General features: G+C 35.6%; 3 protein-coding genes across 3 annotated transcripts; all 3 read right to left on the bottom strand.

Moving 5' to 3' along the window:
- Positions 1 to 668: 668 nt before the first annotated feature.
- Positions 669 to 5,301, bottom strand: LOC132173367 (plant UBX domain-containing protein 10). The gene is made up of 4 exons (XM_059584843.1): positions 4,327 to 5,301; positions 1,919 to 2,089; positions 1,547 to 1,750; positions 669 to 1,191 (listed from the first exon to the last, which is right to left on the bottom strand). The coding sequence occupies exons 1-4, from the start codon at positions 5,110 to 5,112 to the stop codon at positions 961 to 963; spliced, it is 1,392 nt and encodes a 463-aa protein (XP_059440826.1). The 5' UTR covers positions 5,113 to 5,301; the 3' UTR covers positions 669 to 960.
- Positions 5,302 to 15,324: 10,023 nt separating this feature from the next.
- LOC132175028 (uncharacterized) lies at positions 15,325 to 18,873 on the bottom strand. Its single transcript, XM_059586826.1, has 5 exons — positions 18,711 to 18,873; positions 18,230 to 18,302; positions 17,730 to 17,883; positions 16,564 to 16,608; positions 15,325 to 16,367 (listed from the first exon to the last, which is right to left on the bottom strand). Exons 1-5 carry the CDS (start codon positions 18,788 to 18,790, stop codon positions 15,484 to 15,486), a joined length of 1,236 nt encoding a protein of 411 aa, XP_059442809.1. The 5' UTR covers positions 18,791 to 18,873; the 3' UTR covers positions 15,325 to 15,483.
- Positions 18,874 to 20,711: 1,838 nt separating this feature from the next.
- On the bottom strand, positions 20,712 to 25,705 carry LOC132174414 (aluminum-activated malate transporter 10-like). Its single transcript, XM_059586075.1, has 6 exons — positions 25,372 to 25,705; positions 23,305 to 23,445; positions 22,066 to 22,350; positions 21,836 to 21,954; positions 21,462 to 21,605; positions 20,712 to 21,227 (listed from the first exon to the last, which is right to left on the bottom strand). Exons 1-6 carry the CDS (start codon positions 25,703 to 25,705, stop codon positions 20,712 to 20,714), a joined length of 1,539 nt encoding a protein of 512 aa, XP_059442058.1.
- Positions 25,706 to 27,633: the final 1,928 nt, after the last annotated feature.

Below are 27,633 nucleotides of genomic sequence, written 5' to 3'. Positions count from 1 at the left end.
ATCTGGGTTTGCAGGGTTGTTTTTGGTTGCAGGGTTATTTTTGTGTCAGCCGTTTGGTGAAGTGCGAGAGAGAGACGTGCGGGAAAAGATGTGAGAGGAGAGAGTTTTTTTTTTTCAATTTAATAAGCATATGGATCGCTAAGTAGAACCCAAAACATTGGGTTCTACTGTAGCAGCTGAAGGTTTGAGGAAGCATATAGGGAGTATGCTGTAGGTGAATTTTTGCAATTTTTTAGACATATTTCCTATACATAGGGAACAGACTCCCTTATAGGGAGTCTGCTGAGAATGCTCTAAACAAGAAACTTTTGAACAACTGCCTGAACAAACGATGACAATGGTGGATTAAATCTTTAAAAAAAAAAAAAAAGGTGCCCAATTCCATGCAATGTTGTTGGAAACATTGCAATGCAATGTAAACCTCCCGTCAATCATCGTCAGGGAAGTACGTATCCTAGACCCATATGCCAAAGTTGTCAATCATACATTTAGCTCTTTCAGAGTTGTATTTCACTAGCAGCTTGAGCTCGGAGGCCTTCTCCGTCTAAGCTGCGCAAAAACCAATGAAGCTTCATAGGGTCTTTAAGTCCAGCTAGTCACTCTCCTAGAGTGGACTGGAAATTTCAAGAGAGATACAATTGTCAACCCACTTATAAAGAGATCAATAGTTAGAGGTAAGCTTATTCAGTTTTTTTCAATTTGATAATATGTGCAAAATCAATGTCTCATTATTTCAAACACATTTTCCACTTGGTGCCATCTGCTTCACTGAATCTGCGTTGAGGGAAAACAAAAGATCCACAGAGACATGGCAACCTATCTTACATGATTGTATCATTTGCTAATCAAGTTGAAACAGAAAAGGAAAAAAAAAAACACAACAATTAATCCTACTTGCAGGTCCTCCATCTTGGACTAATTATCGATCATATAAACCTTTTTTTTCTGAAGAAGGTTTCTCTATGAGTTCAGCTCCACAAAAAGGCTGGCCTGAGGATGTAAACCTGCGTCTTTCAGTGACATAGACAGTTTCTCTTGGCCATAAACGACCCGAGGAAAGTTAGAGACGAGACTATAACTCTCAACTTCTAAACAGCCCAAAGAATCAACATAGTCATATAGAGATTGAATCGTTGCACTACTGTGGAACCTCCTATCCTTGCGCTCGCCAGTAGGAAACCGCACCAAAACCTGGTTCAAAAGGTTAAAAAAAGAAAAAAAGTACAAGGATACATTAGGTTCAATTAATTTTAACAAGGTCACTACCGACAAAGGTATTAGACAACAATATGTATAGCTATCCATATAACGATTTAGGAAAAGCGCTAACTACATCTGCGTTATCATTCAAAAAAGATAAGTGCAAATGCATACAACTTTTATCATGACGCCTTCATAATAATAATTTTTAAAAAATGGACTGTAGCAAAGAGGCCAAGTTGTAGTAATAGTTATCAAAATTAATGATCTGAACTTACAAAATATTCAAAAGTACAAGAAAAGCATAAGGATTAAGAAAATCTTAGTTCAAACTTGAGGTATTTACCTGTGTAACATTAGGCCCTTTTTCAGGTTCAGCACCAAGTGACAAGGCTTTCTCCTGCCGTATTTTTGCTAATGCAGCCTCTTTCTCTGCAGCTTCACGTGCTGCTCTTTTGCGAGCTTCTTCTTCATCCATCCGCTTCGTCTCAGCGTCAACAGCTTCCCTTACAAGACGATCTTGCTCTTCTCTCCTCTGGCGTTCCCTAGCCTGATGTAATGTAGAATAGCAATGAGGCACCACAAGAAAAACAGTGATGTAGTTCTTTTTAAAAAGTCAGTCTTTGCCAGTACAGAGACAGGGGGAAGGGAGCATGCCATCTGGCCCATACTAAACAGCATAAGGCAAGCAAAAACTTAAGTTAGAAGAGTTGCGTACTTGATCAGCTTCAAGTGCTGCTCTGTAGGCAGCATCTTGCTCCTCCCTTAAGCGTGTGTTAGTTAACCTTTCTTCTGCATCAAGCCTTGCAGCAACAAGAACAGGGGCACTTTCTTCAAGGACTTTCTGCAATATCGTGAGCATTTCTTCAGGAGATTTTGGTCCCTCAACCTGCAGAACATTTAAATGACACAATAGTAAGTCCACAATATGCAAAAACAAATTGCCCTCCTTGGAGGCAGAGAAGGTTAAGCAGTAAACAAAAGGAACATTGATGAGTAGGCAGACAGCTAATATATGGTTCAATGAAACCAGAATAGCCCAGTCATGCAACCAATTAGGGAAAGAAAAAGCATTTATATATATAGATGCCAAATCTCCAAAAGATGTTTATATTGGCAGCAATATAGTGTCTGTTCCTGGCTATATCTACAAATTTAAAAGTGTGGAAATGTACATGAAGAGATCCTTAAACAAAATTTAACAAATACCAAACATAGATGAGCTGAATGGACTTTCATAGAATTGTCTTAGTCTTAACCCATCCAACAGAGTGTTGGCTCAGACACCATAGGCCATGAAGTTTAAGGTAGCCATTAAGTTGTGCTTTTATTTTCCATTATAAGTTGGCCCCTTAAATAAATAAGAGGGAATTGGCTTTAAGCAGTAAGATTATGTCAAGGACATTTCTATATTTTAAATTTGTATCCATTCATTTCATAGAAAAGAATGGTGTCTCACAGCCAAAGGAAGAGCAGCAAGACTTTTCCATCAGATCTCCTATGGATGAACAAACATATCAAGTATATTAACAACTGGAGAAGAGCTCTTGGTTGGTCTTAGCTTCTAACTTTTGCAAAATACTCCCTCTATCATTTTTTTTTCTATGCACTCACTCTACCATGTCACTGAACTCTTCATGCTCTCCCACCAGATACCATCCAAAAACAGGACTAATTTCAGCTTAAAGACGTGGACTCTGTTATGTATGTCGATGTCATTATGCCACAAGACATTGCTTTTGCTAATTCAATTTAAACGGTGGTGTAAAATTAATCTATTACCGGCATCATATCCATAGTATGTGCATTCGCCATAGTTAGAAGCTCCAACACCTTATGAAGCTCACAATCAATATCATCACTATCACCAATATTGTCACTATATTTCAATTGGAAAATATTTATTCTTTTTCGCCGATTCTTTTCTTCTCCTTTTCCAGACCATATAGAATCAATCAATTTTCTACCTTCCTAACTGCATCATGCCTATCTAATCTGCCTAAGTCAGCCAAGATATTCTCTTAGTGCATCTCAAATTGCATTTGACAACCTAGAGTTGATCACTGCTGGCATGGCATCACATGGCAAATCGGTGAAAGCTGCAGTTTAGATCAGACATCAGATAAACACAAGATGAACCCACATTTCCAGAAAACCTCAAACAAATCCCCATTCTAGGTTTTCCAAATAAGCCTGTGAGTGAATCCAACACAACATGAAAATAAGAGGCCAGAAGGGTCACTCTGCCAACTGACTTTGTCCTGTAGAACTCTAGCAAAATTCCACCAATTAATAAAAACGTTCTACAGGAATTCACCAAATACATTTGCTTGTATTTTAACTTCATTGTCTGAACTTTGGAATAAACTGATCTGATGACACCAATAATTTAAAATCTTAATTTCTCAAACACAAGCCTCAAACACACCACCAGTTTCTGTCTTCACCACAAGCTTAGAACTTTTGCCATAATAAACAATAAGATGTGGCAACAAGAGGTCAACCCTATGCCAAATCTGTAGAGCTCTATGCGAAGACTGGCTATCCATTGACAAATAGCAGAATAAAACAGCAGACTACTTATCAATTGACAAGTAGCAGCACACCCTCCAAGATTATAAACACCTATATCCACTCCTCTTCCTATTATCAGTTCCGCCACACTTATTTTGCCAGTGAACTTCCTACTACAGTAAACAGGGACTACTACTTTGACCCATCATTTTTTTTTTCAAAGAATAATAATTTAGTAGAAGTAGAAAAGCTCTCGTATACAAAAAGTATACAAAAGAGAAGCAACCACCCTATTGGAGTCGAAAATCTAAAAATATAACAAGATCTAAACCCAGAGTTTTCTTTTTTGACCCAGAATTTCTCTCCTTATGATCCCATGGAGCTGGAAGATTTCTACCCTCAAACCATTCTCTAAGAATTTACAACAAATTCATGCCAATACACCATTCCATTAACCTTCAAAATAACCTCAACAATGCTAGCATCATCCTCCAAAACTTGCAGTGCAATCTTAGGCCACAATTTCAAATCACACGCCACAGTTCAGTTGGACTATATTCAACCATAATATCTTGCGGGGGTTCTCAATTTCAATTAAAAAGTAATAGGTACCTGTTGGAGCAGAGCAATCCTCTGATTTGTGGCGGCCATAACCACAGCACAGAAGGGAAACCTCGAGGCCTTCAAGCTGTTGCTCATCTTGAACCCTTCGCTGGCCCGAATATTCCCTCCCCAGGATACAAAATTCTCGTTCACGAATGCCGCTATAGCCTCTGAGCACAGAGTCCTCTCGCAGAACGCAGGTGTGTCCGGATGGTCCGGCGAGTGCAGGTACACGAACATGAGCTTGAACGCGCTCCTCGACCTCTGTAGAGCGTCCATGAACCCCTCGCCCACGAACCTCGGCCCCGTCGCCCCGTACTCCCTCTCGAACACCTCCACGAACTCCATCGCCTCAGCAGCCGCCGCCGACACCGAAACCAAACGGGCCGAGGCCTCTCTGGTTCGGCCCAACCCGATCATTCCCATCGAGTAGGACAAAACTCCACCGGCGGCCCATATTCCGAGTCCAATCGCGCCGGAAATCAGCCCTATCCCACCGGAAATTACCGAAATCGGCAACGTGACGACCCTCCACGCCAATCCAGGACCCGCCGCGACCCTATTCTCCGCCTGTTCCAATCGCGTGCCGCCACCGCCTCCGCCTTCGTCGTAGACGGAAGTTGTGGGGCCGGCGACTGAATTTTCCGGCGGAGACAGGTGGTTCGTGGTGGTGAAGGAGGAGATCGCGAGCTCTAGGTCCCAGCCATGGGCGGCAAGGATCTCCGTGCACAAATCGGGATCTTCAAGGCCCGTGATCGCTTGGAAGTAGGCCAATTTGTCAGCCACATCAACCATTTCTGTACACAATAGAAATGAAACTCCAAAGGTTAGGGTTTTGTTAACTGAAATCGTTGCCAGAAAATGGTTGACGATCGGAGTTCGTACACACAAAGAGAGAGAGAGAGAGAGATTTCTGTGTCTAAAACGGAACGGAATGGACTGGAATGTTCTCGGATTGATGGGGGTTTTACGGTACGGACGGAGGGGGGATCATCGTTTTTGGGTGTGGGATACCTGGAAATGACCGTAACCGTTTGTTAAATGACCAAATCATCATTCTCAGCGGAGGAAATTTAAGGATATGCCATCGCACTTGGGAGAAATGTAACGCACATTTTTACTGGACAAAAATTTGCTAAACTTCTAACTAATTCATACAAACTCATTTAATGAAGTGGTATATATCCCTCAATATTTGAAAATTATATGTTGTCTTTTAATGATATACACATATTTTTTTAATAACTATGAAACATTTGTCACTTCATAAGATGAGTTTGTAGGAATCTTCTATAAATAAGTTTGTATCAAATTTATGTCTCATTTTCATGTTACCTTTCACCGTCGTACTCTCAACCGCATTATCATTAAATCTTGGATTAATCACTATTTAATGTTGGATCTTATGATACTTTTACTTTCACACCAAGAAGTTCGTACTTGAAAATGTGTGAGCGAGAATATGTGTAGCATTTCTCTTGTTAGTGATTTGAACCACACATATAAAAGAACTTACATTGAACTCACTTGTTTAAGCAAGTAGCCGGTAGCTTAAATTTTTTTGGACAAGTAAATCCTATATGAGATCTTTCAAAATATAATATCCAATAAATTGCTAGAAATCTCAACTCCATGCGTGTGTAGTTTTTAAGGATAAAGTAGAAACTATGGCATCCCCATTCTTGTTGGATAATTTTTTAGTTTAAATACCTTTGACCCATGTAATTTAATGATTTTATTTTTATCCACCTCACTTTTCTTTTGTGAGATGGTGCCTCACTTATCGATTAAAACTGAGTTAGCATTCCTGTCCAACTTCTGTCAAAAAAATTGACGAAAATCCACATCAACCCAATAAAAACATGGCATGTGGCAATAATAAAAAAATAAAAAAACTCATTAGAATTTAAAAAATAGAAGAAAAAAAACTAATAATTAAAAAACTTAAAATATATATATAAGAAAAGAAAGAAGAAGAAGAAAGAAAGAAAGAAAGGGGCGGCTCAAGCCACTCTGAGGTGGCCAAACCACTGCTAAACTAAACTAACCGACACTAGGAATATGAGACTCATGCCATGTCCTATGGTCAAGTTACGAGCATTGAGCTTAAGCTAGTGGTTACAATCTTCTGCACTTCACGTGGACCCATCTAGGTTCCTTTTCTTTGGTTCCCTATTGGGGTGCAGTGCACTATCAATCTCTAATTGCTCTCTCTTACCTCTAATTGACATCTGGATGTGATATTTGTGTAAGATTGAGAATATTTATTTTATGGTATAAATTAGATTTTATATATTTAAGGTGTGTTTGAGATTGTGATTTTGTAAGAATATTTTGTAATTTTAAAAGATATCGCAAAATGTAAAGCGTTTGGTATTGCAATTTAAAAAGCACATAATCTAGAATAGGAAAAAAATTCTCAATTTCTATGAACATTCTAAGGGGTGCTTATTTGAAAAAATGCGAAGTTAACCCAAAATTACCATTTCACATAACAACTATTTGATAAAAAAAATATTTTTTAAAAACGAAATTTTTAAAATCACAGTTATTGAAACCGCAATCTCAAACAAACGCTTAGTGATATCCAATCCCAAACAAAATTTTTTTACAAATTGATGTGGCACAATATGATTACGTTTTTCAAAATTTGAACTTATCTTATATCCAATCATATTTTGCAACATCAGTTTGTAAAAATTTTTCTGTAAAATAAGCCTAGCATTCCTCTGACTTGAGACTTCGTTTGTCGATGTTTTTTGAGAAAATCTTTTGCTTTTTAACAAAAACTTAAAAGTATCATCAAACGATTCTAAATAAAAAATACTCAAAATTAATTGCTTTTTCTTCACTTTTAAAAAGATGCTCATTTGTTAAAAAAAAAAAAAAAAAAAAAAAATTGGCTCAAAGCTTTTCTACGACATAAAACATAAGAATTTCATGAAAATATACTCAATTCTCATTGGTAGCATGTAACATTTTTAATAAGTAACATTTTTCACTCCATTTGATGCAAGAAATAACCATAATTTCCATAATTTGAAAATCTACAATTTTTTGAAAATTGTTGGGATTAAATTATCATCCAATTGTCAATATTTTCTACAAACTATAGATTGGTCAATGTCTCCTCAAACTACCAAAAAAAAAAAAAATTCTCAATATCCTCTTTTGAACGTGTCACGTAAGTTACTTGGCATTGGTATCTCGAATTCCTTTTCTTTTTAGGTTGGAGCTCACTGAAATTTACCCTTTTTTTTTTTTTTTTTTTTTTTTGGGATTGAGGAAGTTAATTGAACAGTACCTGATACAAACTTTTAATATCTATTATTAATGTGAACTGATAATTATTTCTTAATTAATTCTTTATTAGAAAGTCCTATCAAAAGGTAGAATTTCTAGCGGTCTCTTTAATCTCTAGCTGCTAGAGAGAAAAGCGAAACCCTTCAACCACACAGGAGAGGAGGATTGGCCGTTTGGCTACCTCCCTTCTCCCCTTGTCCTCCTCGCTCCGGTGCTAGTTATTTACCTGATGCCATAGCCCCGGTGCCTCATCTCTTCCCCTTTCTTGCCGCTCATTTCCCCCTCTGTTTTTCTCCTTTTTGCCCCTTCCCTGCCGCTTTTCTTCCCCCGCCTTCATTTCCTACAGCAGGCTCCTTGACCTTGTTTTGGCTCTTTGTGGGTTTGGATTTTGTCTGTGGTCGACGCTTCGCTACCCACTATTAGGGTTTTCTTTCATGCGTTCCCACCGTGTCGAGCTCCCACTCCCCTTATGCGGCGATTTCTGGCTTGCATGGGTCCAGCTCCCTTCCGGCTACCGTTTTCCCACTTTGTGCTCATTTTCCCTGTTTTTTCCTGGATTTGGTGGTTCCTTCTTGTTTTTTATTTTTCCCTTTTTTTCTTGTTTGTGGTTATTTTCAAGTCCTACTTTGTTGGTCTTCTCCGCGCCTGTTCGCCGCCCACCGTTCACTGTTAGGCCTGTCGACGCGTCCCCGCCACGATGAGGTTCCAATGCCCCTTCGATTTTCGGTTCCTGTGCGTGATCGGAGTGTGCTGTATCTTTTCTTGTTTTATTTATCTGTTTTGTTGCTTCTTTAAAATGTATTTGTGTTTTGACATATGTTTTTTCCCTGTATTGTTTAATTTTGCCTGTTTTGTTTGGCTTGTAATAAGGCTATTTTCTCTCTCACTCGATCTATGTCGCCTGCGGGTTAATTGGTTTTGGTCCAGACCTTTGGGTTGTGGATGTGATTATTATTCTGGCATTCGGGTCGGGGAGGAAGAGTTTCGGCATGAGAGTCTTTCCGCTTTCAGGATCGAGGAATAATTGCTATCCATGCATTTGATTGAGTCTGTCTGTTACAGATCTAGTATTAAATCTGATTTTAATCATGGGTTAGCGGATTGGTCTCGAATCTTGTATTAAACCTGATAATCTTGTAGCTTTATGCTATGGTTGCTTCAGAGCTTTACTTTATGATGTAAGAGCTTTATGCTCGTGGTATTATTGAATGGAATGTTATGTTTTTTTTTTTTTTAAAAAAAAAAAAAAAAGAAAGAAAAAAAAAAGGTAGAATTCCTATTGGATTCCTGAGATGGTTGGTTGGGTTGAAAAAAAAAAAAAAAAAAATCTATAAATAAGCTATAATATAATCAGATATTCCTTCAATATGGGTTTAATGCCCAGGTTTCATGTATTTCATATGTTTATCATTTTCTTCATAGTCACTTACGACAAAATCTTAATAAATGGGGGACTATTTGTAGAATAAGCCCACCAAAGGACGGAAGATGGTAGATAAAATAAAAAGAACTCTTCTAAAATTCACAAAGAATCTATTTAGTATTGTGTAGCTTTGTTTTCATAAAATAATTATAAGTTTTATAGAAAAACAAAAAGAAATTGTTATAATACATTAATAAATATGTTTTTGTTTATCAAAATGGTTATGCAAGTCGGATTGTATAACCATTTTAAGATCCAACTTTTGTGAACATATGTTTTGATTTTTATCTCTTTTTGGAAGAGATAAGATGGAGGACCCCATCTAAAACCCAACTTTTGTGGGCAAATATTTTGATTTTTACCTATTTTTGAAAATTTTAATTTTGAACCTGGCATAACTCTTACGGGATTTTGTGCCACGTAGGCAAAAGTTGGGTCTTAAATGGGGCCAGTTGAGCCCCTATCATATCTCTTTTTAAAATTTCAATTTTGTACCTAACTTAACTCTTACGTGGCACAATGCCACGTAGGTAAAAGTTAGGTCTTAAATGGGAGTCAGTTGAACTCCTATTATATCTATAATTTTTATACTAAACCGAGATTGAAAATTCTTCGAATTTGAAGAAAAACCATATAGAGGTTCCCCAATACTCTAGACAAGTTCCCAAAAACTTGGTTCTAATACCATGTTAAAATAAATACAGAATGAGAAAACTTGAATAGAATACTATATATTTCAATGTGTTGAAACTGTGTACAGAAATGACCTATTTATAGTTGATAGTTGAATGAACAAAGTTTTCTTCTAAAGTGAGTTGAAAGAACTTTCTCCAATCCAATTTATAAAAATGACATGTGTCTCTTTTTTAATAGCATGTGAGATGCACATAATTTTTTAATAAAATTTATTCCAACTTTATCATTGCTATTAAAACTAGTTAAAAAATTGTCTATAACCTTTTTCCTTGTATATTTGTTGATTGTATTCTATAATATTATCCATTAATTCCTTGATTATATTCCCTAGTTTAACGGGACTTGGATCATCTTCAGTCCATTTGGACTTGAGAGGAGCCGGTCTGTTGGAAGTCCCACATTGCCTGGGTATTAAGGAGATGGGCCATTTATAAGGGTGAGGGAAAATCTCAACTCTTGAGCTAGCTTTTGAGTTGAGTTAGGCCCAAGACCCGTTTCTAACATGGTATCAAAGCCTAGCCTAATTGGTTGTGGCCCACTGTCACCCATTGTCGCACGTGTTGGCTTGGATGTCCTCCCCCCACACGTGAGGGGGCGTGTTGGAAGTCCCACATTGCCTGGGTATTAAGGAGATGGGCCATTTATAAGGGTGAAGAGAAACCTCAACTCTTGAGCTAGCTTTTGAGTTGAATTAGGCCCAAGACCCGTTTCTAACACCTCTAAAATTAGAGGACAAAATTGTCCAACAAAATATGAAAAGACAATTTTGCTCTCTAATTTTAGAGGACTGGATCCTTTCCTGTCTAAATAGACCGGAGAGGATCCAAGTCCCGTTAAACTAGGGAATATAATCAAGGAATTAATGGATAATATTATAAAATAAAATCAATATACATGCAAGGACATATAAATCAATAAGCAAAAGCGGTAAATCAGGCAAATACGGTGAATATATATTCATAATATATTTTGAATATATTCTAACATATATAAGTTTAGTTCTCACAAGTTTGTCGGTTTTTCTCTCTAGTTATCAATTGGTATTATTATTCTTACGAATGATGTTATTATTATTATTAGGAAAAACTTCACTTTCCACTATTGATCTTTCATCACTTTACAATCACACTCTGAAACTTCAAAATGTTTCAATTTAAGGTCACCATATTTAAGAAGTTTGCAGTTTCAAAATTTCAATTCTCCCGTCAAATAAAATTATTGATCAATGAAATGTCCCTGGTAAAATTACAAAAATACTTTAACTAAATGATTAAAAAAATAATTTTAAAAAAAACAATGAGATCCGTGAGTTGTGACCTAACGTGTGTCACTTACCCAGGTAATGGGTTACCTTGGCCTGGGTCACTCGTGACTCGCTGTGACCCATTGCCGGTCACAAGTGACCCAGGCCAAGGGTTACAATAGGTCTGAGAGCATTCCCAATGGAAGAGCCATATTTTTATGTAAAATGGCTCTTCAAAACTCACTTTTATCTAGTTTAGCTAAGCCATTTTTAAGTGTCTCCACATCCGATTAGCTATATTTCTAAAAAAAAGGTGGGAAAAGATTTGGGAAAAAGATAAAGCAGGAGAGAGAAACACTAAAAAATAAAATGGCTCCCTTAAAAAGTGCTGCTACATTTAACTTTTTTTTAGCTCTTCTAATCAAATATTTATTTTACATATATTTTTGGTTTATCCAATGTGGGAGGTTTTTTGAACATATGAAGAGTTATTATAGATAAAAGTAACATTTGGCTCTTCCATTGGGAATGCTCTGAGGTGATAAAAACTAGGGCATTTTAGGTATTTTAGCTTCATCTTGTTTGATTTAACACTGAATTTTGACAGGAATTGACATTTCAAAACTTCTAAAAAATGGTGACCATGAATTGACATTTCAAGCGTTGTTGTTGTTGTTATTATTATTGTTATTATTATTATTATTTGTTAAATTAAAATCCATTAACATGTTTCTCTGTGATAAGAAAAAGGTTATAGACAATTTGCGTATCTGCTACGTACAACAGATTTAAAGTTATGTACTGATCGTCTTGTGTAGGAAGTTGTATTTCAGAAGAAAACAGAATGTCAGACTATTTTTCTCGAGACCCTCTGATATTAATATTGGTAAGACGTCTAGTGAAATCCCTCTTCCGTTTCAGGTGTCCCTCCAAAGAGTTATGTTCCTTATTGAGCGACATTTTCATTACCACGCACTTCAACAACAATCACGACAACAACGATGACAACAAGGGTTACCATATTATCTACCACTGGTCTCAGAATTCAGAGCACTTGAGTCACTATTCCCTACACCATCCCAAAACCTATGACGAGTACTTTCGTTTCAAACTACCTTCCAACATTCCTAGACTAGTCGTTAATTCTTGTAACGGGTTGATTTGCTTGTTTGAACACCCTAACATCATCGTTCTCTGGAATCCATTGATCTGAAAGTTGTTGAGGCTTCCAGAGCCTACAGTACCGAATAGGTTTGGCGTTTCTGAACTTTTTCGATATGCTCACAGGCTCGGGTATGATTGACGAAACCACGATTACAAGGTGGTGAGATTAGTGTACCATATGAGGGAGCTGAGCCTTTTGAGGGGATGTGATAGTCCAGTTAGACTTCCTGGTGAACCTGAGGTTTTTAGTCTGAGCAAAAGGTATCGGAGGAGAGTGAATGGGCGTTGTGAGTGCACTTGTGAATGTTGTGTCCCACATTGAGAAAATATTAAAAAAAAAGAGTGCTTAATATATCTAAGTGGACTTTAGCCTATTAACTTAGGCTTTTAAGCTAGAGTTGTGTTCAATTAATTATATTAATGTACTTTGATTAAAAACTCTATAATCGAGTGTCTGGATGCGTCGGGTTTAGAGTTGTTTCTCCACTCACAACTCGGGTTGTGTTTGCATCGGGGAGTTGGGTCAATGTGAAGAGACTCACAAGTGAGAGAGAGATTGTTGTGAGCGCATTGAGAAAATATAAAAGAAAAGAGTGTTTAATATACCTAAGTGGACCTTAGCCCATTAGCTTAGACTTTTGGGCTAGAATTGTGTTCAATTATGTATATTAATGTACTCTTAGTAAAAACTCTATAATCATTTTATCTCCTAACAATGCGCCTGTGGTTTGGGCGCCTGAAAGTATGTGTACAATGAGAGCAAATGATCCTATGCTTTTGGTGCGTGAAATAGTGTTGCCGACTTATGTCAACGGGGTTATCCATTGGTTATGCTTTGGAGCGTTGCTTTTGTTTGATGTAGGGCTGAGCGTCGGTCGGTAATGTCGGTTTCGGTAGAAAATTTTTATTTTCGCCTTTCGAACCGACAATGTTGGTAAAGTCAGTTATTTCACCGACTTATTCCGTCAAATTTTATTTTATTTCGCATTTCGAACCAAATGCGGTCGGTAAAGTCGGTGTCGGTCGGAAGTCGGCAAAGTTGGTGTCGGTTATGTCGGTATGTAGAAAAGTGGCAAATTTGTCGGTAAAGTCGGTCGGTAAAGTCGGTTCGGTTAAAAAACCTCTTCCGCCTACCAAACCGAAAAATTTGGAATAAAAAAAATCATGCCGCCTATTGTCCGCCATTTAGTCGGTAACGGTCGGTGTCGGTCGAAATTGGTCGAAAGTCGATTAATCGGTAATTTGCTCAGCCCTAGTTTGATGTGAGTGACGAGGTATTTCGACAAATAAAATTACCCGATGGAATGAGAGGCCGAGTGCGAGCCATTGCGGCTTGTAAGGGCTCACTTTTGGCTTGTGATTATATAGATGACCGTTGTGTGTGTGGGTGATGAAAGAGTATGGTGCCATTGAGTCATGGATGAAACAAACTGTTATTCGTGACCCGGATTCAAGAATATGGGACCCGGTGAGCATCTCACTGACTACTACTGGCTGTGAATTGCTGTTGTCGACAAGAATGGGAGAGCTGCAACTTTTCTATAATGGTCAATTGCGAGAAACGAAGAAACTTGGAGATTTGTATTTAGATAAATGCATTGATCATAGCCTCGTTTTAATTGAAGAAGAAGAAAACAACGAATGTAAATCATTGTCCTTGAGAGACTAAGGACATGTTTCAGATTATGTTTGAGGAGCTTAAAAGTACTTTTGACACTCAAAAAGCCCGTTTGAAAAAGAAAAAAGAAAAAAGAAAAAAGTATTTGTTTGGTAAAAGAATTAAAAGCGCTTTTGAAGACCCAAAAAGCTTAAAAATTGTAAAACGCACTTTTGGCAAAAGCTTAAAAATGAAGCTTTTGCCCAAAAGCTCTTTTTGATTTAAAAACTCTATTTCACAAACGCAATTTCAAACATGCTCTAACCACTCTACAAAACAACGAATGGACGGACTGTTTATGATAATGTTAGATTAGGTGTTACTATAATATTTGCACTTCCTTTCATGAATTATTTTGCTTGCTCTTTTGAATGTTAATTTGTTGCCATTAGGATAACTTAATCATTTTTCTCGCATTTGGTGGAAATTTGGTATAATTAAGGCTAGATTTTAGATACACTTGCTATGTGCTATGTTTAAGAAGGGGAAAATAAAAGAGAAAAAATAAAACAAAAAGAATCCTTTATTTATTAGCAATTCAATGAAATAAAAATAAAGAGAAAAAGAAAAAGAAAAAGATATGAAATAAAACAAAAACAGAGTCCTTTATTTATTATTTTCTCGTTTATATATATAGACAATTTGACTAAAAAGAAAGACCAACCGCACGAAAACAAAAACCCAAGAAAAGGCTTCTCTTCTTTACTTCCGTCGAACGGCTCGCCGTCGCCGGAACCGATTGCCCTGACAAAAGAAAGGCGCCAAAAGCAAGAAAAGCCTTGTCATTTGAAATTTTTAGTTCTTTCGGACGGCTAAGTCCTACTGGGTCGCCGTTGCCGGATCCCGGGCGCCCAGCCGACGCTCCGGGTTCGTCTTATAACTTCGTCAACAGCACCTTGCAAACTCGGACGAGAAAGAATCCCTTTCGTGGTCCTAAACAGGAAACCGTAAAAAGAATCTTCACTTTCAATGTCGCCGTCAAAAAAGTGTTGAGCGTCTTACCACATATACTGCGCTTCTTCATAACGTCCCATTTATTGAAGTGCCATTGCCTGGGTGCATAGACGCGTCACTAAACGGGCTGGGGAAAGTGGTTCTTGTTCTTGTTCGTGTTCGGGTGAAGAAGGTGGGGATGGGGGGAACAGGGGTTCGGGTTCCGGCGAAGAAGGTAAGGATCGGGGGAACAGGGGTTCGGGTTCCGGTGAAGAAGGAGAGGATGGGGACAGTGATTCGGTTCCAGGGGAAGAAGCGGCAAAGGGGGATGAGGACGATTGTTGGGCACCCATTGCAGAAAAAGAAGTTGGCTTGCAGAGTAACACAAAGAGACGATGCGGGTATTTATAGTTATAGGAATTGCAAAGAACAATTAATTAAAGTAAAAAAAATCCATAAGATTGATCTAATTAACTAACTTTTCTTTTGACGGGTTAATGTAGCGTAATCTTTACACTTAGAAATGAATGGTAAAAAAGCAGAAGAAGAGTTTGAGGCACAAGAATGCAGAAATTTCAAAACACAAGATTCGTCATTGAGATAACATTAAAATTCCCTTTTGTCATCTACAAATTCAAGGTACATTTCTCATTGTTGGTGTTAATGAGTGGTCTACAGAAACAAAATATACAAAAGCGTATTTACAACTCCTTGTAATGCAACATCATTGGATGATAATCGGAAATTTCATTTAATCTCTTCAATCAAAGCCCTGCCTCTAGTTTCTGCCTTATTGGTCTGTGAATTCACAGGTTGCTTACTGCCTCCATAATCCATAGCTGAGCTTTTCTCTGCCCCTACCATAGCTGCTAAGGAAGACCAAGCTTCACCCGGCTGCTCATGGACCCAACACATGATGAAATAAATCTTCCTCTCAGCAAGCTTCAGCTTACTCCTAATTTCCACCCTTCTTGAATTTTTTGGTTTCTCTGACTTCAGTTCCCTCTCCCCAGCCTGGATCAGCCTCTGCAGATCACAAAGCGAGTAAACTAAAGCAGGACCCCCTAACGAGAGTAGGCTTATCACATCATCAACGAGTATTAATCCTAATTGTAAGCCACCCATGTGTCTGTAAGCTGGAGAGCAGGTTTGCTCCAAGCAATGGGACAGAGCTTCCAACACAGTTTCTGGCTGCCCTCCTTGACCCAAGACAGCAGAAACACTCAACACCACCATGGCTGATCCTACCGCATCGGATTGCCAATCCCCATTGTAGAGACGAAGTGTGAAACAGTAGCTATATAAAATGTCAACCAGGTGAACAGCTAACATAGGTGATGGCTCTGTGGAACTAAGCTTGCTAACTGGAGGTAGTGGGCTTTCAGGGCCAGGAGGAATCTCACTTGATGGGTTACTTTCTAGGTGTTCTTCTAGTGATACCAATGCTTCCTTTTTGTCAAGTGGTTGGACGAGTTGAGTGCCTTCCTTGCTAAGGGATATTGTTCGGGCAGAAGGCTTGAACCACCACGGATCCCATGGCTCAATCATTTTGCTCAGCTCCCCAGAAGCAAGAGCTCTTTGGAACTGCTTCTTTTCTTCAGCAGATAAATCATCAAAACAAACTTGATCCCCTGCAGAGAGGAAAGACAAATGAACTCTAATCAGCTTTAGGGAACATATGATCAAGAAGACATACCAGCTAATATTCACACTCAAACTACAACCTAAGGAGTGCAGAGATCTATATAGTTGGCAGCGTAAAATCAAGGCAAGCAATTGGACCTAGCATCTAGAAGACAGAGAAGGAAAGGATCAAAAGGAACATACCAGACAATATCTTTTGAACAGTCTCCTCAGACAGAGTTGTTGAATCTGCCAAAAATAAAAGCAGGACTTAGGGACCCTTCTAAACAATCATTCAAACAGCTTAACATGTCTCAAAGTTGCTATAACAAGAACCAAAAGGTGGAGCCACATTCATTTTTACTTGTATTCTGAAGCATATATAGATTTAAATTATAATTTACCCATGTCGTCAATATTCCAACTTGGGATTCCATCAACCCCTACTTGCAATTCTTTACGTAGCCTGATTAATGCTTATCAGTATTTATATTTAACTATAAAAACTCAAAATTCTGCAATGGCATCCCTGAAGCTACATCACCATTGGACAAATCAACCTGCAGCTAGGATCATTTTGTTGAATGGTTCTCTTGGCTTGATCACTGAGAAGAAATTTTTTAAAAACAAAAGCATAACGAACCGGTATAATTAACTAGAGAAACCTTTGCAGGCCTGACTCCTTTTATTAATGACAAAACCACAACTTTCAACACACCATCAAAAAGGGCTACTTGAAATAGTAAGTTCTATAAAACTATTGAAAGCTTTATTTCATACGGTGCTTTTATGAGACTAATAAAAGATATTTCTCAATATTTAAATCTTTTTCATTCTACATAAAGCAAAACTTCTATAAGGCTTCTCAAGCATCATCTCTAATACTACTGCACTGGAATTATCAACCTTAGAGGCATTATTCTGAATAATTCATTTAGAACAAAACAGTGTTACTCATTCTTAAGATTGTAATTGTTTTAGCAAAATTTTCAGGTGCTGTCCAGGGGTTTGGGTAATCAAAATGCCTAAAATATGGTGAAACATTACATGCCTAGACGACAAAAAAAGGAAGGAAAAAAAAAAAAAAGAGAGTCAAAAGATCATCAACTTTTACTGGCAGCTGTATTCTCATTCACTGAATTTTTTCAAATGAATTTCGACTGTAAAGCAATGCTTGAGCTGACAGATTTACATAAGATCTCCTCCCTTAACAAGGAAATTTTAGCTTCATATGTTTGTGACTTTTTTTTATTTTAAAATGGGTTACGCGACTAAAATATTCTCTCTGACAATTAATAAGAGCCAATTTTCACCAAAATAGCAAGGACAAGCAAACAATCTCAAAGCAAACAAAAATACAGATAACATACCATCCTCATCCATGCTATCCGTTTCCTCTTCTGAATGTAATCGTTTCAAAATGTCTAGCATTTTCTGTTTAGTTTCATCATCAGGCTGCATCTGCCCAAGCTCTCCAACTACATTGTCTCGCATGAAGGACTCAGTGCATCGAAGACTATGAGACTGTAAAGAAAAAGTACATATATGAGGAATATGCAAATGATACAGATCTTGGATGAGAATGGAAACTTGTTCAGCTAAATTCAAAGTGATCAATAGCATCAAGATCTTTTATTTTTTTATTTTTTTATTTTTTTATTTTTTTATTATTATTATTTTTTTATCATTAAAGCAACTACAAAAAATTCTTTACTCAAGGGTAAGCAGCATATATGGAACTAGTACTAGCTTTTACAAATTAAAATTCATGCATAGCACTAAATAACAAAGACTTCCAAAAAACCAAAACAAAACATAACCGGCACAAAACCTCGGGTCTTCAACACTAGCCGGAGTAAATTCAACTTACCTTATAGCACCGGAGAGAACAGTATCGAGAATTGCATCGAGGACACGTATATTGTGAAAATTGCTTCTGGCATCTGCCTTAAAGAGAAAAAATTGCTGTTAAAACTTCAAAGTAAACATTTTTTATACAAGTAAAACTTCAAAGTAAATATAAAAGCTTGATGCAATAAAAGCTTATTCTTCTACATATTAGATTTGTTTAGCAGTATCTGATTTATACATATAATCTGAAAAAATTTAACTGCTATAAATTTCTTCACTGAACAATTCAATATCAAAGAAAATGCCCAGATTAATACCACTACCCAAATTGCCAAATTCAACAAATTCAAGCTAAAATTGAAAAATTAATAAGAAAAAACCTTACCCATTTTATGGATCTCATTATTCTTAAAATAGGTCAAAAAAAGTCATCAAATTGTACAAAAATTTCAAACTAAACCAAAAAAAAATTAATAAACAGGGTTTGGAGAGGAACATACACGTGGCAGATTATCCGGGAAGGAGGGTTCAATGTTGAAGAGCTGGAAGGGTTATCGGAGGTAATGATCGACTCGGCCATGACTCAGAAACTCGGTGAGGAACTCAGTTCAGTGTTAGGGTTTTTGGAACTCTGAATGCACTAGAAAGAAGAAGAAGAGTCTGATAAACCTTCTTGGGCCGACTTGTTAGGGCTCTAACCATCTTTAAAAAGCACTTCAATTGGGCCAGCACCTTCAATGAAACAGAGCAATTAACCCTAACCCACTAAGAAAATTATGCTTAGTCATATTTTTATTTAAAATAGCTAATAAAAAATTACTTTATTTATTTTAATTAGTTAATTGCTTTTAAAATGCACCCTATATCGGACAATTTATTATTTCTTTATATTATTTAAATTTTCGTTCTTTATATTTCTTTATTCTTTTTCTATTTTCTTTCTATGGATCGTATATTTTCGGTGGTCATTTTTGTCAAACGGTTAAGCTAATAGGAAGTGATGAATCAATTTATTTAATTAATACTTTAATACTCCCCTATGAACATGTAGGCTCAAATAAGAACCAGTATATAAAATATTGAATTGAAATGAAGAATTAATTGTAGAGTCAGGGTTCAAATTCATAACTTCCGCTCTAATTCTATGTTAAAACATTCTTGTAGAAAAAGATAGCAGAAAAATAATTGTAAAGAAGAAAATTGTATTTTTGATGTATATTCAATTGTACAATAGAATGACATATTTATAGTTGAATAAGTCCCTAAAAGAAAGGAAATACAATAATTACAAAATCACATAAAATCAGTATATTTACAATAATGAATACAATATCAAATATTGCAATAATATATGTGGAGAATATTTCCGTAATATATTGAGAATATTACAAGAATATTTTGTTATATAAATATTGCCAAAATATAATACTCCAACAATCCTTAAAGATTAAGTTGGTAGTTGAATATGAGGAGTGCAAGGCTTACAAACAAATTTTACAGAAAAACTTTTTACAAACTGATGTAGTACAACATGATTAGGTTTTTCAAAATTTGAACTTATCTTATATCTAATTATGTTGTGCTACATCAGCTTGTAAAATTTTTTCTGTAAAATTTGTTTATAAACCTAGCATTCATCCTCGTTGAATATTAGCAAAAGTAGTAAGTGGTTTAATTTATTATGTAATATACTGCTAAATGCTTTGCACAACGGAAACTAAGCGGTACCGGTCGGTGCACTACATGGTGATGTGATATAATTATATAAAATTAAAAGTATGTTTAGAATTGTATTAAAAAATAAAACTTTTTAAATTAAAAAAAAAAAAAGATTTATTTTAAACTTTTTTCAAAGTAATCACAGGCAGGCTCTAAGCACTTTCAAACGAGTAATTTTATAAGTTTCTTTTTCGTCGCTCTTGTGTTCCTCAAAAAACAAGATAACTTTTAAAATCACAATTTAATCAAAATTTAATAATAATTAATTACAAGCTTAGTGGTAAATTTAAGAGCCGCATTATTTTTAGAAGGATACGAGAATGACGCACAAGTGACTTCTAACATTATTCCAATTTTACACATTAAAGTCCTTTACTCCTGTTTACTTTCACACTCATTCTCTACAATTCTACACATTTCTTTTCCTATGATAATCAGCTATGAAGAAATTCATAATCAAATTGAAAAATAAATTAATAGCGGAATTAAAATAAAAGAGACAAAAGATTTTTACGTGGTTCAGTCTATAACCTACATCCACAGATAAAGCCCTATGGGCTACATTATGCTTTTATTCAATAAATTATTTACTGTACATAATGCTATATTTATAGAGCTTACATATAAATGTAATATTAATCAAATCCTTTGATCCCTAAATTAGGGTGATCCCTAAATTAGACTAATCTAACCTTCTTCGTATGAACTTCATCCTCCTTCCTCTATTTCTTCCAATTATTTTACAAATCTACAATATATATATATAATAAATTCTGTAGAACTCAGACCAGTGGAAAGACCTTGTTCATGGTATCCTTATCTTTCTGCTGATCTGGTAAACAGTTGTTATTAAGCTGATCATCATCTTTTTTGCACTTGTCATTGCTTGCAGGCTTGAATTCAGCCAAACCTGCTAGTTCTTCAACAGCATCGACAATGCCATTGATCCTTGTGACAATTTCAATCAACAAAGAAGTTAATGTTACAAGTGGAATAATATCCATGATAGGCATTTTTGTAACCACTGCTTTTGAGGCAGGCTGCAGCTGCTCTGTTGTCTTATTTTCAGGAGTTTCTGCAGCTTCTGGCTTTGATGGGGGGTTGAATAACTTAGGAAGGGCATTCAAGTTAAATTGGAGCTCTTGTACTGCTTTGTTCATGTCTCCAACCAGAAAATCGATGTTAGATGATTTCTTCATTGTCTTGATGGTCCAAGCTAGCTCCCTTATGACATCTGAAGAGTTGAAGCTTACTTTCAAGCAAACGTTGCTGATATGCATCTTTACATATTCAGATGGCTGTTGGAATAAAGTGTTTAGAGCTTGCATCAACATTACATTCTCCATGAAGAGTATTAATAAAATTAATCTTATTTGCCTAACACGTAAAATATTTACTTGAAATGAAAGGAAAATGACAGAGACAAGGTTCAAACTCAGAACCTTTACTCTGATACCATGTTTAAAATAAAAAGTACGTTAACGTGAAAAGATAGACTTAAATCATTTAAATTAATAAAAACTTGGGTTTACCTGATTTTCTGAATTGATGCAACCATTGAGAGCGTCTATGCAATAAGCACAGCTGCGCATTGATTCCCCTATTTTGATGTACTGTTTCCATGGGTGCCGAAAGTTGAAGCGGCCATGAGCTGGCTCCCATGTTGCAAAATTGGCCTATGCACAAAGCAATGCCAGTTTCTCATTTCATTTAAAGATATCATAAAAAATGATTTAGATCATAATTACTAGCATTTTTTTTTTCTAATGACGAGAACCTTCTAAGGTACCCTTGTCAGGTAATTAAATTCGAGAGCTAACCCTAATAAGCAGTTTGCACCCAGTAAATTTCGAACCTAAGATCATGAAGAGCACTTAAAATTACTTGCATTAGTCCCCTCACTTACCAAAGAGTCTTCTGTTGCCTTGGAACTTAGAACGCATTTGTACCCTTGCAGCTTCTTTTGACATTCTTTATCACCGTCATCAAGGTCGTCACCATGTTTGAAGTATTTAGCTACACAACCTGAATATTGGAAAAAAGTATGTTTGTTAATATGTTCTGGAGACCATTTTCTGCATTTTGGTTTGAAAACAATGACAGATCACAGAAACATGGGTTTGAAAAAGCACTCACCCTCTAGGGAATCCGCAAGCTTGTCAATGTTACAAAAGATGAGAGTATGGAGATCTTGACCAGCCCAAATGGGGCAAACAAGCATGCTTATAATAATGCACAAGACAGTGCCAATGACAATGGTGAACAATCTCTGACGGGCCACAACAAGCACTGTAACGGCCATTTCAGCCACCCGAAAACCCGATATTGAAACCAAGCTAAATGTAAGGACAAATATCATAGCACCATAGTCAAACCAGGCTTTCACCGAAGGGATGAATCTTGAGAAGGTGGCTAGAGAAGCTGAACAACCAAGATCATCGGACCGTTAATTACCCGTCAATTAATTTATAGTTTAAACTATAACACATAAAAAATAAAAGAGCAAAATTTACTTTACCCCTAAAATTTGAGGTGTTTTTCAATTTGAATCCAAATGTTTAAAAGTTTGCAATATACTACCATAATATTTTAAAAATTTACAATTAACATCATCTGTTACTAATTGCCATCTAAATAGACGAAAATGACATCACGTGGGATTTTTATGCTGCGTCTTCCAATTTTGCACCCAACCTAACTAGTGAAATGACATAATTGCCCATCTTTAAAATCTGACGCCTGTTTTGATTTTTTTTTTCTTGTCAACCCCTTTTGAACCCCTTTTGGGTGTCGTGTGGGTGTTGGAGTGAAAAAGAAAAGGTGCAAATGCCTCTCACCTACTCCTATGCCGGCAATTTCCATGTATTTAGATGGCAATTAGTAACAGAGTGTGTTAATTGCAAATTTTTAAACATTAAGGTTCAAATTGAAAAACACCTCAAACTTTAGGGGAGTAAAGTGAATTTTCCTCAAAATAAAAATAAAATGAAAGATACAGATTTTACCATGTTTTTATAAAAAAAACAACACAATTTGGTAAGGAAATTAACAACACAGTTTGAGTTACAAAGACATGGTTAAATCTGGACTCTTTATTATTATTATTATTATTATTTTTTGAAAAGTGCATATACTCCCATCAAATTACCACTCAATTGACAACGTATTTTTCAAACTTTCAATTGTCACAATGTCCCTCATAAACTACTAAACAATTGACAATGTCTTCACAAAGCCAACAAAAAGACAAAAGTGACCCCAATTTTCTTTAAAAACAAAACTATTTAAAAAAATAAAATAAAATTTCACACCCTGAAATTTGTATTTTTTTTTTTTTTTAAATGTTTTATTATTTTATTAAGGGTATTTACAGACCTAAGAGGAAAACTGCGACTCCATTAATTATAGGTTCAATTGTGTGTCCTGATTTGCTAGCAACCCATTGAACGCCAACTGCAAGAAATCCAGCAAGAAAAGTTCCACATATTCTGTTAAAACACTTACTTAGTGTTGCACCTGCCATTGATCAATAGGGAAAAGTGATCAAACTACTAAGCTTCAAGCAAGTTGCTTTTTATATACTTTAGATTGTAAGTACACAAATTTATGATGAAACCTGCAAATATCTTTTGAGTAATGCTATTTAGTAAAAGGGTAAAGTTCACATACCCCATCGAACTACCACTCAATTGACAATATTCCTTCAAACTTTTAATTGTGACAATGTCCTTCTAAACTACCAAAACATTGTCAATGTCCTTCCAATAACAAAACTACCCTTAGTAAAATAAAAACAAAAAATACTAAAACTAAAAAAGAAAATATAAAATCCAAGGGGTGACCAAATTTAAAAATAAAAAACTACATTTTTATAAGAAAAAAATCATATTTTTTTTTTATAAAAATTTTCATTTTCATTTTCATTTTCATTTTTTAACTTTTTAAATATAAATTTCAGTTTAAAAAAATTAAACTTTTCGTTTAAAAAAATTAAAATTTTCGTCTTTTAAAACATAATTAAAAAAAAAAATTGTTTTTTTTCAAAATAAAAATTTCATTCTAAAAAAAGAAAAAAAAAACATTTCCGTTTTAAAAAATAATATATATATTTTTTAAATCGTTTTTTTAATTAAAATTTTCTTTTTTTAAAAAAATATTTTTATTTTTATTTTTTGAATTTACAGAGGTATTTGTGTCTTATTGAGAAATCTATAAGGACATTTTTATCTTTTTGCTAGCATTAAGGGGGATATTGACAATATTGTTTTAGTAGTTTGGGGGACATTATCAATTGTGTTGTAGCCTAGTAAAATGTTATTGGACTGCATACAACTGGGCTGACATGTCAGGTGAAAATAAGTTGTTAGATCAGCAATGACTGATTTTCACTGTCATGTCATTCTAGTTGTATGATAATCGTATACTAATATACTACATAGCATTTCTCGTATCTTTTAGGCTAAGACCAAAAACCTCGTTTGATTCGCGGAATGTCTAGTTCGTTGGAAAATGAATAGCTACTACTGAAAATAGAAGAGTGTGGAATAGAATATCTACTTCATATTTCTTAGTTTGGTAACAACACACATTCAAAAATATGAATTGATTACGAAAAATCCCTTTCTTTTTTTTTTCAAACTCATATTCAAAAATAAAAAATAAAAAATAAAAATAAAAACCTAAAATAAAATGGGTGGTCAGACACCCCAGAGCATATCTGGGGTGGCCTCTGTGGGGTGGTCGTGGCCACCCCAAAATGCGAAGAGGGTGATTGCACCACCCCCCAAACGCCTCGGTCCCCCGAAGCTTCTAGAGGTGGTACGACCAATACCCCCACCTCTTCTGTGGGTGGCCGACCACCCCAATGGGTGGTCAAGCGGCTCACTTTATTTTTCATATTTTTTTATTTTGTATTAAGTTAAAATTTTTTTTTTTAAAAAAAAATTGTATAGGTATTTTTGAAAAACGTATTTCATTCCTTAAAGATTAGTAGTCCATGAGAATAAGTGTGTAACCAAAGAATGAAATAGCTATACCATAGGATTAGATATTTCTTTCTAAGGGTCTATTTCGCAAACCAAACGTGGGAGGCCCAAGTGTTTCAGTGTTTGCATACAATTGAAATCTTTTTCATTCGGATTAAGAGTGGAAATGATCATCCTTTGTAATATTTTCCCACATTTGATTAGAAAAAAAATAAAATAAAATAAAATAAAATTGAAATGACATGTAAGGTGAAAATCAGTCATTGATCAAAACAAGGGCATGTAAAAGAAAAAATCTAAAACTGATTTTTACTTTCAAGCCATTTGATAAGTCGTATAACAATCAGATAACAGTTTACTAAATAGCGTTTTTCATATCTTTTATGCCAAGACCCAAGTGTTGTATATGATCATATATATATATATATATATATATATATATAGTTTGAGTACTTACCGACAGTGTTTTCAAATACAACCACAACTGTCATGATTTCCCAGAGAGCAGCCACTTGTCCAACAACATCATACAGAGGCGTCATATAGTAAAAGAGTGAGACAAGAGTGAGCGCCATCCCTACTTTTAGACCATGGATCACTTTTTTGGGGTCATCAACTCCTATATCCCACGCTTTGCGCAAAAACTTCCACACTTTTGAAGCCAACCCTACAATAAAAGCCTTTCGAGAAATCAAGATTCTGCATGAAGTTTTTGCCTCAGGATCCAAAATCTCTACCACCTTTATCCTCCGCTCCAAGCCATTGCTAACTTCCTTCTGATCAGAAACCATTGATCTAATTTTATATGTTGGCCACAAGAAATAATAGAAGATGATTGCTGAGAAATATTGTTGAAGCCTTGGGATAGTGAGAAATGGCACAAGAAATGCCACGCAATGAAAATTTAGGGTCGGATGGTGGATGCATGCATGATGGGAGACTATTGAAGTATATATATAAAATGGGTATTTGATATTTCATAGGAATTAATAGACTATATATTTTCAATGGTGTGGAGATACTATTACTATATATATATGGATAACCAATATTTCTTATTATTTTTAGCTTTTTGGTAGGTATTCTCTCTCTCAATATAACCTGCAATGTTCTATTTTAAATCCCCCTATTGCGTTGACATGTAATATATATATACAACTTGCAACGTAACATTAGCTAGTACTATTATTTTGAAAAGTATTATAACTTTTATAATTATAAGTACCTAAGAACTTGATGCGACAATTCACATGGTACTTACTCGATTAATCACTAAGAAATTAAGGGACAGAAATTTTCTCCAAATTATTTTTTTTTTACATGTCCGCACAAGAGAAGGAATGAGGATTCGAACTAGTGACCTCCGCTTCATTAAGTATGGTCCCAAGTGAATGAGCTACCTCTTATGGACAAATTTTCTCCAAACTTGTCTGGAGGAAATGTCATCCAATCCATTTAAAATAGGATCAAGTGACTATAAATATTTGGGGTAATTACTTTTTGCCTCCATGAACTACAGTGCCTTGACACTTTTTCCCTATGAACTATCAATTATGACCCATGATCCCATCAAACTACTATCTTATGACAAAAAGCCTAATTTTGTCAGTCAAATGGACTAAAATTGACGGTCATGTACAAGTTATGTGTCATTTTAAATTTTTTTCTTCCACTTTTTTCCTCCGTTCATTTTATTTACTTTTACAAATAAATAAAAAACAAAATAATTAAAAAATTAAAAAAATCGCAACCGTTCGTCCTCTTCTCTTCCTCCTCAATCGCAAATCGCAACCCAACAAACAAAAAATGCAAAAATCCAAGCAAACAAGGAACCCATACAGATTGGTTCCTTCAAATACATGAATGACCCTTTCTTTTATCACTAATTACTAAATATATGCAAATGTTTTCATCTCGATTTTGTTCTGTTGTTTGGATTTGGATTTGGGTGGTTGAGTTTTGGAGATAGAGATTTGGAAGGGAGTTGTGAAATGGGTTCGTCTGCTTTGGGTGGTTGAGTTTTGGAGTGTGATTGCTTGGGAGATTGAGGACTAGTTGTCTCCATAACTCATATGGATTGGTGTTTGGGTTGAAGTGCAGCGAAAGAGAAGCGCAAAGTGGAAGAAAGCTTTGGTGAAGGAAAGGGGGTCTCTGGTTCTTGGGCAGAGGAAGCCATTGATGGGGTTTTGGAGCTTTGATAGAATTCCTTTTTTTTCTTTCTGGCCTTGGGGTGAAAAGGGTGGTCCGGCCACCCCAAAGCAATATAAAAAAATTAAAAAAAAATAATAATATTATATTATTTTTATTTTTATTTATTTTAAAAATGTTAAATAATATTTTATTAATTTTTTAGAAGTGGAATACGTGGCATCTTGATGGCCTTAGGATGGAGGGTATAAGCGTCAAAAAAATTTAAAATGACACATAACTTACACATGATCGTTGACGGTCAATTTTAACCTTTTTGACTGACGAAATGAGGTTTTTTGTCATAAGATGATAGTTTGATGATGTTAGGTGTCATAGTTGATAGTTCATGGAGAGAAAGTGTCAAGACGTTGTAATTTATAGAGGCAAAAGGTAATTACTCCTAAACATTTAAAAAGCACATTAAATTATTAATGTCATTAATAACAGTTTACTAACTTAAACAAAATTTAATGTGTCTTTTAAATGTTTATAAATACTTGGTGTCATTTTAAATGGGTTGGAGGATATT

Source organism: Corylus avellana, chromosome ca3 (assembly GCF_901000735.1).
Source record: "Corylus avellana chromosome ca3, CavTom2PMs-1.0".
NCBI classification, from domain to species: Eukaryota; Viridiplantae; Streptophyta; class Magnoliopsida; order Fagales; family Betulaceae; genus Corylus; species Corylus avellana.
The sequence above is the reverse complement of the archived record's forward strand: the minus strand, read 5'-3'. Positions and strand labels throughout refer to the sequence as shown.

What these genes read in the sequence shown, in the direction of transcription:
- LOC132173367 (XM_059584843.1), bottom strand. Translation starts at nt 5,112, where the DNA reads ATGGTTGATGTGGCTGACAAATTGGCCTACTTCCAAGCGATCACGGGC. An exon ending in CAGCACTTGAAGCTGATCAA is followed by an intron (nt 1,751 to 1,918) that starts GTACGCAACTCT and finishes ACATTACATCAG; the next exon opens with GCTAGGGAACGCCAGAGGAG. An exon ending in AAGGGCCTAATGTTACACAG is followed by an intron (nt 1,192 to 1,546) that starts GTAAATACCTCA and finishes CTTTTGAACCAG; the next exon opens with GTTTTGGTGCGGTTTCCTAC.
- LOC132174414 (XM_059586075.1), bottom strand. Translation starts at nt 25,705, where the DNA reads ATGGTTTCTGATCAGAAGGAAGTTAGCAATGGCTTGGAGCGGAGGATA. An exon ending in TGTATTTGAAAACACTGTCG is followed by an intron (nt 23,446 to 25,371) that starts GTAAGTACTCAA and finishes GATCAATGGCAG; the next exon opens with GTGCAACACTAAGTAAGTGT. An exon ending in AGGCAACAGAAGACTCTTTG is followed by an intron (nt 21,606 to 21,835) that starts GTAAGTGAGGGG and finishes CTTTGTGCATAG; the next exon opens with GCCAATTTTGCAACATGGGA.
- LOC132175028 (XM_059586826.1), bottom strand. Translation starts at nt 18,790, where the DNA reads ATGGCCGAGTCGATCATTACCTCCGATAACCCTTCCAGCTCTTCAACA. An exon ending in TCCCGGATAATCTGCCACGT is followed by an intron (nt 18,303 to 18,710) that starts GTATGTTCCTCT and finishes TCTTTAAGGCAG; the next exon opens with ATGCCAGAAGCAATTTTCAC. An exon ending in TGTTCAAAAGATATTGTCTG is followed by an intron (nt 16,368 to 16,563) that starts GTATGTTCCTTT and finishes TCCTCTCTGCAG; the next exon opens with GGGATCAAGTTTGTTTTGAT.